At 43.0% G+C, this 13,348-nt stretch overlaps 1 protein-coding gene across 1 annotated transcript; it reads right to left on the minus strand.

Moving 5' to 3' along the window:
- Positions 1-880: 880 nt before the first annotated feature.
- On the minus strand, positions 881-13,043 carry LOC118781236 (F-actin-capping protein subunit alpha-1). The gene is made up of 10 exons (XM_036534183.1): positions 12,978-13,043; positions 5,939-6,002; positions 5,422-5,473; positions 4,447-4,510; positions 3,558-3,764; positions 3,381-3,460; positions 2,718-2,796; positions 2,180-2,251; positions 1,816-1,878; positions 881-1,286 (listed from the first exon to the last, which is right to left on the minus strand). The coding sequence occupies exons 1-10, from the start codon at positions 13,014-13,016 to the stop codon at positions 1,146-1,148; spliced, it is 861 nt and encodes a 286-aa protein (XP_036390076.1). The 5' UTR covers positions 13,017-13,043; the 3' UTR covers positions 881-1,145.
- Positions 13,044-13,348: the final 305 nt, after the last annotated feature.

Genomic DNA, 13,348 nt, shown 5'->3' on the forward strand with positions numbered 1-13,348 from the left:
TTGACCGCATTTGAGAACCGTTTTATGCACTACTAACAAGTATTGAAACACAGTTTGGTGCAAATCCTTTATTCCTTTTCAATTATACATGTTTTGTTTTTACATTGTGAAAAAATATTCAGCAAAAAAAAGCTAGGGAAAAGGACATCTACAGAGACATAACTGGATATTACCACTTCATCACTTTCACTTATATTTTACACCAGAAGGGGGCAGTGGAGTTTGATCAGTAAAACTGCTCAGACCAGTTTCTGTACAGGGAGTTTAACACTGCAACACAATTGGCTGGCATTGGTAAACTGACCAGCTAATGGTAGTGCAAGGATGCATAGATGACATGTGTCATTTTTACCTTTTCCACCTTCTGCATTGATGTTGACAGTGTGTGGAAGGGGAGTGTCAATCAAAGCAACATGTTACAGTAGGGGGGCACTGCCTTAAGACTTAAAATTGCATAATATTGTGTTAATACATATACAAATCTATATGTGTGCATGTATAGCCTGTTACTGAACACGTTGAGGGAGATCTTTACCATGGGAAAGACTTCTGCAAACATGGCTCCCTATGATATTTTTGCTACTGGAGGGTAAAACTCACTTTGCAAAAACAATGTCAGAGCAAAGGCGCATAAGAGTGGGAGTGGTGCTCTTGCTGTGATGTGTTTGGGGTCAGGTATTTCACTGTGCACTCTGCCCAGATGTCAGGCTTTATTGGACTGTGACTCTAAGTTTTACTTTGAGGAGCCCAAAGATCTTTCACTGGGCCCTCTGAAGGGCATCTAAAGTGTGGAGAACATAAAACCACATAATGAGCCAAAAAGTTTCATTGCTTCAGGTGGTTCAAATACAAGAATATCCACATGTTCTCAAAAAACTTGCTGCTTAGCCTATCAAGTAATCTGCTACCCTCCCATAGCTGGGGCAGAGCAAAGCAGCCCTCTTCTCTCTCCCACCCCCCCCCATTCCCCAAAACCAGACTCAAACCATGGCATCTTAAAAACAACAACATAATAATAATAGACACATGATGCCACATGTTCTGAGACCACACCTTCTGGTTCTCATATCTGCTTTCTGTCTTTTTCCCCTTGGTTTGTCTTTTGTGCATGTTTGTAACAAGCAGACCCATCCATGCAAGCTCCTCTAGGCATTCTGCATCTCCTTGCCGATCTTATAGCTGAGGATCTTGTTCCAGTCAATCTTGGTGCGGGTGACGGGCAGCTGCCTGCGTAAGGCTTTGAACGTGGTGTCTGACATGGTCTGGTAGTTCTCATTGATGGCAGTCTGAGGAGGGAGAACATTGTGTTAGCCCCATTTGATGCCCACTTTTTGCATCACAGACTACAGGTAACTCCCCTTTAGGTCAATATCACACATTTTGATGAGGTGGTTACCCAGATGTGATATACTCCCAGGTCAGGGCAGATGTGTGAGATGCTGTGTGAAATACCTCATGAGAGTTCAAGAGGGTAATTCATAGCACAAAGTAGTTTTGGCTCCCCCCCCTTTTTTTTTTAAATACAGCACACTTTCCCTCCTCTCAGTGGTTCCAGAATTCAGTCTAAAATGCTTAAAGTGGGATGGTTTAATCATTTTTCTATGTTATTACCATTATGGTTTCTGTCATCACTTTAATTTGATATTTTATCTTAACCTGTGATGGTACTGTAATCATTTTTGTAGAATGCATTGCGTGTGCAACAGTGTCAGCCGAAACCAGACCAAGGGTGAAACCTAATGAAAGCATTCCTGAGCGTGCAGTGAAACCAGATTTCTCTATGTGGTTAGAAGCCAGCCTTGTGAATCAACTTACCTGGTAATCATTTTCAGCATTTTCAATGATTTTCACAAACTCCTTCGCAGTCTGATTTTCACTCTGATGAAAAAAGTAGAGGAAAATTAGGTGACCTTGCTCTTTTGTGAGGCAGCATGAGCACTCAAATACGAAAGCACTTCTATCAGCAGAATTCATCTGGCACAGAAATGACTGCAATCTGACTGTGTTTCGTTTTGACGTCTTGGCGTGCTGCAGTCTTGCAATGCTTGAGACCTGCTTTCCTTTTAAGGCTTTTGGCTCTGCGTGGAGGAAGTGAGTCAGCAAATGTCACAGCAACGCCTGGACCTCAACAGATCGACAGATGGACATGTGGACAGACATACTCCGAGGGGATACTCACGGACACAGTCAGGGTTTCCTGCACGTCCTTGTGGCTGACCAGCTGGACGTTTCCGTCCTCATAGTAGTGCACCTGGTGGGCCGAGCAAATGAGGGAAGATTAGAATCACTTTCAGTCTCTGAACAGGCAAAGTGTAAAATGGGTCAGCCACGCGGAAACCTATCAGCTCACCAGTGACACAGTGCAAACTCTGTCCAACCAAGCTGTTTGCATATGTAATCAATGCAAAACCAAAAGAATAAATACCCTGCAGATCTCAGCCAGAGATTATAGTATATAAAATGAGTTTACTATCAGTGAAGCAGCGGTTTTCAATAAAAACAAGTCTCCTTGTGCCAATGGATGAGAGGGTTTTTCTTTGATGCAGTAAGATAACTTTTCATTGGTGTGAAGTGCTGTGAATTCTCTTGAATGCAGATTGCCACAAGAAAGTGTACATGCCATTCAGTGAAGCATGATATGAGAAATATCCAATGTTCTCTGTGTATTGTCATGTTTAGGGGTGTTATAGGATTGGCCGGGCTCAACCAAAGCCCACCTGGATTTTGAGGACTCCCACCACCTGAGCAGAGGACTGGCCGATGCTGAACTTCCACTCTGACCTGCAGCGCCCGTTCCTGCAGGCACACAGGAAAAGCTGAATGCCCGATCCCCCTCATCCACAGCTGTGCAGAGCTATATCTTATGAACACAGATCGGGCTTCACTGCAGGAAGGTTTTCAAAAAGGAAAATGTTTTGAACTACTTACAACCTCTCATCCAAAGTCTCTCCTCTGTGAAAATCTAATCAGAGGCATAAGGCTTACAAAGGTAGTCTGGGCTCAACTGTATTTTTAAATTTGTATTTAACCATTATTTTACCAGGACAATCTATTTGAAATAAAGAATCTTTTCTGCAAGGGAGACCTGGCCAGGGGGCATCACAATTAAAAGCATGTACAGCACAAAAACTGTATATAAGTGTAAAACATGGGTTGTATAAAACAAACTGGAAACAAACTTGGTTTTGCAACACGTATGTGAAATGATAAGATGACAACATGAAGCAAGAACAGCTTTCAGAGAGAAAACTCTTAAAATTAGCCAGTGAAATGAGGGATGCAAGTTTGAGACTGGCCTGCAGCTCATTCCAGGACCATGGGACGTAATAAACCTGCTGCTTGTTTTATTTTAAAAGTGCTTTTGGGACATGGCCTCTCACCAGAAGTTTTTGGGTTGAAACTGATGACCCTCGATGCAGGCGATGATGGTTTGCTGTCCATCGATCGTCTTCCCGTATACCTGCAGCAGAGCACATAGTTCAGCAGCTGAAACGAGCTCCCATTCCCACACCGGCCCAGCCTTGGAGTCTGGCAGCCTCAGTAACTGGTGTACGCACCGTGCACACACCGCTGGGGTAGTGCTCCTTGACATACTCCCTCAGGGCGTTGTCGCAGGCATCCCTCCAGGGCTGCAGCGCCGCCTCCCCCTCGTAGCGCTGGGGGTCACTGGCCTCTTTCCTCAGGTGATCAAACTTGAAGGACAGCTTGTTGCGGGGGTCCAGGAAGCGGCCGTGGCCTAGGTCCCCATGTTCTGTGATAAGGACCTGGGGGGTGGGGGGGGGGGCGGGGGAGAGCTGTGAGGGGGCTGCTGGAACCTGAAACAATCACTGCAGGGGGGTGGCTTGTGTTCACCTTTAAACTATTAAAAAAAGCCTATATATAGCCTATATGACCCTGCTAGGGGTTTTGAGGTGGTGACTGCAGAACTGGTTTTGAGACCATAAGGTTGTAGGATCAAAGCCCAGGTAAGGCACTGACAGCGAACCCTAGAACAAGGCATGGAAGTGGAGAAGCTTCAGTAGCAGTTCAGCTTGGGAAGTCATGTAAAAACACGCACTGTCCAGGTCCTGAGTGAAGACATTTGCACAGTCACCAGTGTTACAAGTTTGCTTTACTATTTTCCAAATAACTACTGTTCCAGTATTGGTTTGTCCATTTTTTTATTTTGCAAATTGTGTGCATTTTTACTCACCCCTGACAAGATCTGGGTTAACTGGCTTTTACAGAGGCCTGCATTTTTTTCCCCCTGTTTTGTTTGCCTAGTCTACATCTAATTCACAATGATGCAACACTGCCCAGAGGTTACTAGACATTGAGGTTAACATTCCAGAGTGCTGCTGCTGTTGTAGACCTGGGAACTTCAGCTGAATTGCTGAATCTAGCAAATGTTGAGCCGTGAAAAGGGCCTCTGAATGAAGGCAACAGTCAAATGTAATGCACCTTTACCTGATCGTCGTAACCTTCAATTTTGGCGAGGGTAAACTGATCCATGTTGTACTGGGCGAAGGCACTGTTTAGAAGCGACACATCAAGACAGTCAAAAGAGTTGAACACAGCAGCACAAGCCAGTTTCAAACAATGTGTGTTATTGTAGGGAATCTGAATTTCATTACATTACATACATTTCGCAGAGACTCTTACCCAGAGCAACTTCCAGCACAATAGAACATAAGTAAATCCATTCAAGTTAACTGAGCAACACTAAGGCTAACAACACTCCCAGACCAGTGAGTGTGAGCACAACACTATTCAAGCCCTAACACACCTTAACTTGTGCACTATTACTAGACTGTTCCTTTCTCACATGAATGGATACACAATAGGTCTCTGGTGGGAGAGGATGTGTATGAATGTGCCCTTCCACTGATTCAGTGGAGCTGGGATTCTCAGGTGATGCCTCCTGCTAACAGACTGCCCCATGGCTGACTATGGACAAAGAACAAAGTTGTCATCGCAAAGGGTGGTAATAGGGCTGTTCACCTGTGATGGTATATAATTACCAGCATGATTCCAGAGAAAACAAAGGAGGAACGAGAGGACACATGAGATGGATATACTGATACAAAAGGACAGAAACAAACAACTGGTCCTCACACCTATAATGCTAACTAGAGAGGCTGAGCAGGACTTGCAGCTGAGTACACGAAAACATAACAATTCTGCTAATTGGACATCCCTTTTCCCATGTAATGATGGGCTTCCTTCTTATATTTACATTGGGAAATTGACAGGGGCCAAATTAAAGTAATGCATGGCGGCCACTCTGGGAGGGATGGGATGTGGAAACATGCTGTCTGGCTTTTTAAATGAATGTCCAATGTACAAACTCGTCTACTGATATTATTTGTCTTATCTGTGTCTAAAGCTAAAATGGTGAGGAGGAAGAACATTTTCCCTGGATCATGAGGACGGAGTACTCACTGTGCAGCCCCCTCCCTGAGGAGATTGTCATTGTTGAGCAGTAACCGCACATCTGTAAACAAAGATAGCTGTTACTGGTCTTCACCCGTAGCCTGTTCACAACAGCAGCAGCTCACTTTCACTGACCATTCACAGCCTTAATCATAATCAGAACCATAATCAGATCAGCCCTATAGGACCCTGTAAGACAGCCGAGTGATGGAAATGTGTACATACTTCTGAGGCTAGCAGTGTTATTATATATCCTTTGAGCTCTGTGTACCTGATGGAGTGGCACCTGGTCATGATTGTGTCATGTAGGAAACTGCACTTAACAGAAGCTGCCATCTGCCAATGTCAGTTAAAACACTAGGGCCTGATTTGCATAAGGTGTCTTTAATTACTGAAATGATAATAAATGTCAGCTACATGTTAATTAATTTTAATTAATTTTAGGCCAATATATTCTCGGCATATATTCTTGCATAGCTTCATAAGCCTAATAAACTGGTGCTGCAGCAGACTGAAGCATTCTCACCATTGAATACTTCGTTAAACTCGCCAGGAGGAGCGTGGGTGACAAAATTGGCTGCTATGCGGACCTGTGGGGAGGAGAGGTGACATCAGATTTAACATCTGCAAGAAAAACCCCCAGCTTTAAGCATGGTGGTGGGGGGCAAGAGGTTAACCATACATCATCTGTATTCCCCATGACTGAGCTTACCTTACACTGCCCAAGTGTCACTGTCAAAGAAACCCTACACCATAAGCATGCTATACCACCCAGATAAGCAGTAACGTGGAGGGTAATCCAGCAGCAGGGCTTGAGGTTTAAAGTGTCAAAACCCAAATGGACAACAGCTTGTACCCACTAAGCAAAACTTTCACCTCTGCTGCTTTGAAAATGATTCATCAGAACAAATGGGTTATACAGTGTGTGTAAATCACTATGTTTAATAATAATTATAAGCCTGCTCACACAGGGTCACATAAGCAATGAAAGACATGTGATGTAAATGACTCAATCGATCTGAGAGAAAACAACCTTGCAAAGGCGATGTGCTGAATGGAGGAGCATTGTGCTGAATCAGGCAGAGTCATGTGAACTTGTGAGAAAAATGTGAGCTAATGATGTGGACTCAAATGCCTTGGAAGAAAATGGGTATGTGAACACTCTGTAAGGGCACAAGTTATTGTGCACAGAGAACCCCCTGCCCTGACAGCCATGCCAGTAAACACAGGCTTAATGAAGGTCAGCTCTGGACACTAGTGTGGACAGAGAGTCGAGAGCTGTGGTCCTAAGACTAGGCCACTCCTTAGATGGAAGGAACTCAGTCCGGGCTTTTCTTAGCTGGCCGTGGACTGCCCATGTAAGCATGCAGTGAAACAGCTCCTGGCAGAGAGGGAGAGTGGGGGGTGGGTAGTGGGGGGTTAGATATAACTCTGACAGGGAGACTTTGACAGGTTGGCTACTGTATACCTCCCAGCTGCTACTGAGTTACTGAGTTGGTGCAAGTGTTCAAGATGTGGTGGTGGACGCTTAGCAGCTAGCTAATCTTGCTTTTAATTTACAAATGTGTGTCTAAAAATCTGCAGATAGAATCAAAATTAACTTATATTCCAGTTATTTATTACTGCTGGTGTATTTTGTTCATCAATTACAGAGGCACATGAATACTGACCCATCACTCCTACAGTCAGTCATACCAAGAACAACAATAATGCATTTCCATAGCTATAGTTGCAATTAAGTAGCCTAAAGAGATCATTCTCAAATCTTAAGTGTCACTTCAAATTGCCTCAAGAAATCTAAAGTGTTACTCTCATCTCTGCCAGTTCAATACTCAGTCAGACTATCTCTACAGAAAAGGAACATATGAAGGCTAAAGATCCTGTTAAGGAGGTTAGGTGGTACAGTTCAACACACTTGTTCTGCTGAAAAGTACACAGCTGGGCACAAACCACAAACCCGCTGCTTGCCCCAACAGATGATAGTGCTTTGGGCTCATTTACATATGGTAGGCAGCTGCTGTTCTTCCTGTTTCTCTGTGCGTTTGCAGATTTATGACCATTTCAGGTAAAGAGTGAGCTTCACAGACCAAAAAAAAAAAAAAACGGACTTCCTTTTTCAAGAGTATGTGGCAGGCTTCTTGGCCCTTTAAGATGCTGAGCTGCTGGAAGACCTAATGTTCACCCTGCACAGAAAGCTACAGCACCACCGCTCAACACACAACATGAACAATTAAACTGTGCCCATCTTTCTATCATGAGACAAGACAAGCAGGCTTATCTCCTTCCAGTCACTGCTTCTTAAGTGTCTGGAATGGTCTTTACAGTGGCATCTGACACGTCTGTAAAAACCTGATCTATGAGTAAGAGCTTAAAAACCAGGAAATGCAGGTAGTAGTGGCATAAACCTGTGTCAAACATTTGCCTTGACATACTGGTAAGTGGCCTTTTCCCCCACTGTAAAAGTATGCATTAAGTATGTCAGCAGGGTGCAGTCCTTGATGGTTGAAAACCTTAATGTTTATGTTTATAATCAAGGCTGATGTAGTCTGAACATGACTCATCTAGGGATCAGACCATAACTGGCTCATGAGTCTGAATGGATGGATGGAGGGGGAGGGGTTGTGGCTTTTCTGGGACTTCCTTCCCACTTCCCAGGAGAAGGACAGTGGCCTCCCTCTTCCCAACAGAGTGGAGCCAGTAATCACCAGAAGAACAGTGGCACTAGCTGCGACTTCAGCGATAAATCTGTCTTCTGCTGCACTCTTAAACGTATGCTTGTGTGCTGGAGTCTTTGCTGAACCATGAAGAAAATGTAATTTCCTCAAAACAACTACCCTTTCACACACCCTTTATTTCTTGAACTTCCTCTTGAATGGCCTTTCAAAATGTCACTGAGATGGAAACCGGAATGCACTCGTACTACTCCTGCATGGTTATACAAACATTGGAGACAGTGCTTTATTTGGAAAAATGCTGCATTTGGTTTATGAAGACCTTATGATTGTATGAAATAGCTTGATTTATTAAAACATACAGAAGGTAAGGTTTTGTCCACAAACTGGTAACTGCCGGTGAAGGGATTTTAAAGCAGCTTGGAACACGTCATGCTGAAATGGTAAAGCACCACTGTGCTGCCACAGCAGTAAAATATGCAGAAATGGTTGGAATTTGGCAGTCATGCTTCAGTCAGGGGCATGACAGAAGTGACACATACTGATTTCATTGACAATACATAATGGGAATACTGGAGGCTTTGTGTGGTCATAAGGCAGAGAGTACAGCTGACTTGAAACGCAGAGACTCTAACCACTTTTCCAAAATTCAACAGTATGAACGATGAGATGTTTGGGGTTACCTGCTGCTGAAGTTCACTCTGCATTTGCCAGGCCGCTCTACCATACAAGCACATTGATTCTCAATAGGAAAATGAGCAAATGTCATCCGATACAGGCCTACTTCACACCTAAGGGGTTTTTCTGTCACCTTATAAATGCAAGATATGTGATGGCTTTGATCACCACTCTACTATGCCTCGTCTGGCCCTAGCTCCCCATGATCCACGGATTACTGTGATTTGACACAGAATTAACAGCACTGGCATAGGGACTTGCTTGAATGTACCATACAAAGCTGACTTCACGTTACCCTGAAGGATCAAGAGTGGAAATTCTATGGGTAAGGCACACCTTCAGCTTTTGTGGCTGTTCAGGCATCTGAGTGCTTGTTAATCAGCTAGCCTGAAAGAAACTCTTGTCCAACTGTAGTTCTGCAGTGAAGATGCTGTGTGCTACTTTGCAATATATTCTGTAGTGGTCAAGCACTACCTAGCCATCCTACCATCTTCACTCAGCAGCAGGAACAAACACCTTTTAACCAGAATGGTAAAAAGGATGTGGCATCATACAAAAACGTCCATGGCTTTACATAACGTGAAGGTTGACTCTGTCTGTGCTGCGTTTAAACGTGTTCCATTGAGGAATCAATCCTACAAGATCTCCAAACCAGGAGGAAGTGTCAGTTATTTTACTTCATGCACCCATAAATGTCTTAAAAAAATGCACACTAGCAAAACAAGCAGTATCCTAACAACCGATACATTTAACACAAAGAAGGAGAGCTGAAATACTCTGCATGAACATGAATCAAATTTGAAAGTGGCCCCTTGCCACCCAAGAAATTTTTAGATTTTAAGAATCATCTGGAATGTTACAGTCTTCTCACTGGAAGTAGTTTTTACAAACACTGGATAACAATGCCATTTATAAGCATGTGGGGATAAGGGCAGTGCCTTGGCTATATACTTTCAATAAATACTGATTAGTGTCAAACATTTAGTATTCTGACTGGCGGCAAGACTAACCTAACCTAACAGAATTTCTTCAGACTAAAAATATAGTTATATCAAACACATGGAAACAGGCTTCCATGCTTTGGTGGCATAATTCTAAGTGAGACCTACTAAGTTGCAACTGTATGAAACCCACATATAGAAATTCTGAAATGAGACTTACTAGAGTTAATGACTTCAATGGACTGTTATGACGGGGACTGTTCTATTTCAGACATTTTGTTCCATTTACATTCTTTTGGGGTTTAATATTGGTTCTGCTGGCTACTAACATAAAATCAAGGGCACTAATCTGTTATTTTATTTGGAGTTACGATTTTAGGCCTTTAACTACAACCCTCAATCCTTTTACTACAACAGCACAGAAAAGGACTGCTGTTCATGGCATGACACTCATCTGGAAATTCAAAGCTGTTGCCTGGTAAACAGACGTTTAATCAAGAGCAGTTGAGAAACTACCCTTAAGTGAATAGCCGGCATTTGCCAATTACAGTACAAAGCACAGTACACCATTTACTGTGCAACTTCACCCTTTTAAAAATTTTACACAAAATTAGGAATGCTTTTCTGTCTAGGATACCAGTAAGGCAGGGGTTCAGTGTCATACTATTTTGAAATCAAACCTTATGTCAGAAACAAATCTGGACAGCATTCAAAAGAAGGAGCTTCACAGGAAAAAGGAAATGTATACTCATAACGTGGAATTCCTATTACCGAACATACATAGTTCATATGTAAATCAAGGTCTCAGGGTTCTTTCCATTGAGAGCACAGTCTTCTACACCTGAAGTGTCAACTGGAATGACCATTTTTCACCTCTTGGGCACCCAGGACAGCCACTGCCACTTTACAGTTTCCCCCCTAGCCTTGTCCATGTCACATCGCTAACCTCTGCGCGTGCCTTACCAGTGACATGCTGCAGGCCAGCCAGTGAAGGTAAGGAATGCTGAACAAGCAGCAGCCTGTTGGCTGTGAGAGGCCTGCCTGAGATATGGCAGCTCAGCTGAGTTCTTCCACAGAGAGAGGCCTCTGAACATGCTTGTCAGGACTTCCCTTTCTAAGCCTACCCAGTACAAGCCTATTACAGACCTGGCACTCTGCCCTTTGCCTCTGACTTATGCCTGAATGGTTCACTAGGCATGTTCTGTTCACTTTTTCTCTACGATGAACAAACAATACCAAAACAATGTTGAGATCACCCTAGCTATTTGCCTGCTACTGGTGGATAATTAAGAGCACTAACACACTTTGTCAAGAGTTGATCCCTGACTGGTGTTGGATGCATGAACGCTTTTAAAAACAAAGGCGCATGTGTGTGTGTATGCGTGTGGCACTAATATGATTAGGAAAAGATTCCCCCTCTCTACAGTGGACTGTTGTGTCTAATAGAAGACACTTGTTTTGAATGAGTGTTGTCTGGCTAGCCACTGCCAGTCAATCACACAGCTATACTGTAGATTTCCATTTAGAACAAATGCATTTTTGGTACTGCCAATAAAAACACACCATTCTTTAAAAGGTTAACAGTGTTTATCAGGAAATATGAAGAAAACTAGAATTATGTAAACAAATGTGTGCAAAAAAGTGTCCAACTGCTTGCTGAGGTACAGAGCAGATATAATACAGCAAGCAGGTTACCCTTCTATTATACTCATACACACAGAATATTAACTGACTTGAACTGCATTTGCAAAACACCTTTCCACCAGTCCATGTTAGTTTTTTTGTGTTTTTCATGATACATGTGCACCACATTGGATTCTGGGGAAAACAGATGGAGAGACAATCTCTCTTCCTGAACTGATGTGTTAACAAGAATCACTTGCATTCAGTTGCAGGTCATACTAAATCAATCTCAGCAGTTTTAGAGAAAACTGTCATCTGACCAGAGCATCAAGACGTGACTGAACACGTGGTGTGAAATGCCACATCCTGTTGTTCCGGCGAGGGGTTTCATACAATCTTGACAATCTGCATCCACAAATTCGCTGTCAGCAATCTTTGCAAAGCCCCACCAGACCCTTGCAATATAGCGCGCCGGGGTTCTTCAGTTTGGTTGAATTTACCTTAAACGGTGTAGGCAGCTAGCAATATATTCTCCATATTCTGACATACCTGCTGGTTCAGACGAAACATAGTCAAGCATACGAAATTCGACTTTCACTTAATGTTCTGACAAAAAATTATTGAAACTGGTATGCGGGTACAGCGGTTGTGCTACAGGTGCGAACAGAAGGCTTAACACTACTTTTAACCCAAACAAGGAAGACTTATAGCTAGTGAGTTGGTGTAGTAACGCATAGGCGACGTCGAGCAATACCGATTTCAGAATAAGCAATGCAGTATTCACAGTGCTAGTTACACTTCTGGAAACATTCTCAAGGTGACGAAACTTAGTGGGATGCCATTTTAACGATCCAACAAATACATCGACTGCATCTTGGAATCCACAGTTCTCGGTGATACTAGTACTCAAAGCAGTACTCATTTAAGTTAGTGGTGGAACGTACAACATGGCTAGCCAGCAAATTATAAATATCAGCCCACCTCAAAACGGAGAGAGGTTATTCTCAAAGCAGGAAGTATCCAGACTACCTACAACTAGCTACCTTATAATTAGCCTAGGCAGTACTGACAAACCAAGACGAATCAGGAAAAACAAAAATAAAAACATCTCAAACTAGCTACGATGCTATCTAGAAGTACTTCGGCATGTAGATACTTGTCAGGTAAGGTGGAATTGAATTGTATGTTTAGACGCATATTGACCATGCCCATCACGACCAGTGTTCAAAGACGGAACTGAACTTAACTAGTCTAGATACATAGCACGCTCGCTGCAGCAATGCAAACATGCGATAATCTAATAACGCAAAGGTAGAGTAACAATGGATCACTGGATATATTTTATGCGAGCTTTGTTTTTCAGTAAAACGCTTGTACGTTTGCACGAATCATTAAGATATCAAGCTAACTACAGCTAGCACATTCGGCTAGCTATTACCAGCCAACTGTATGATTACCTACAGATAGACAATATTATCTTACTAGCTAGCTAGCTAGCTAAGTAAACATTAGTATACAGGTGCGAAAACGAATACAATACCCCACATGTGAGATCTGAAGTTTCTATGTTATGCTGTGAAACTGTTCAACTGTTCGTAACCAACGATTTATAAAACATGAAACTAGTTAATTGAAAAAAGAAGCTTCATACCTTGTCTTCATCCGACAGCTGCTCCTCGAAGTCGGCCATCTTGGCTCCAGTGGACCAGCCCCAGACACCGATGCATTATGGGAGCAGTCTCTCCACAGCTTCAGGTTGAATTTGCCCAGAAGTGTTAGTGTAGGATCGGCCCTACTGTTTGGCTTTATTTTGGTTATGATTACAGTTGTGGCTGAGGATTATGACCCTAGATGAAAATTTACGAACAACTCTTGCCTCCAGCCCTCGACACCTTAGCTGTGTTTGCACGGCTAAGCGCTGAGCAGCGCTGCGCATTAGTTATAAATCTTGTCTGAACGCCAAGAAATTTTATCACCATAACTCAGTGGAAAATTATGACCTAAGGACCATAGAGGTGCCTG

The sequence above is a fragment of the Megalops cyprinoides genome, chromosome 7 (genome assembly GCF_013368585.1).
Source record: "Megalops cyprinoides isolate fMegCyp1 chromosome 7, fMegCyp1.pri, whole genome shotgun sequence".
Classification (NCBI taxonomy): Eukaryota; Metazoa; Chordata; class Actinopteri; order Elopiformes; family Megalopidae; genus Megalops; species Megalops cyprinoides.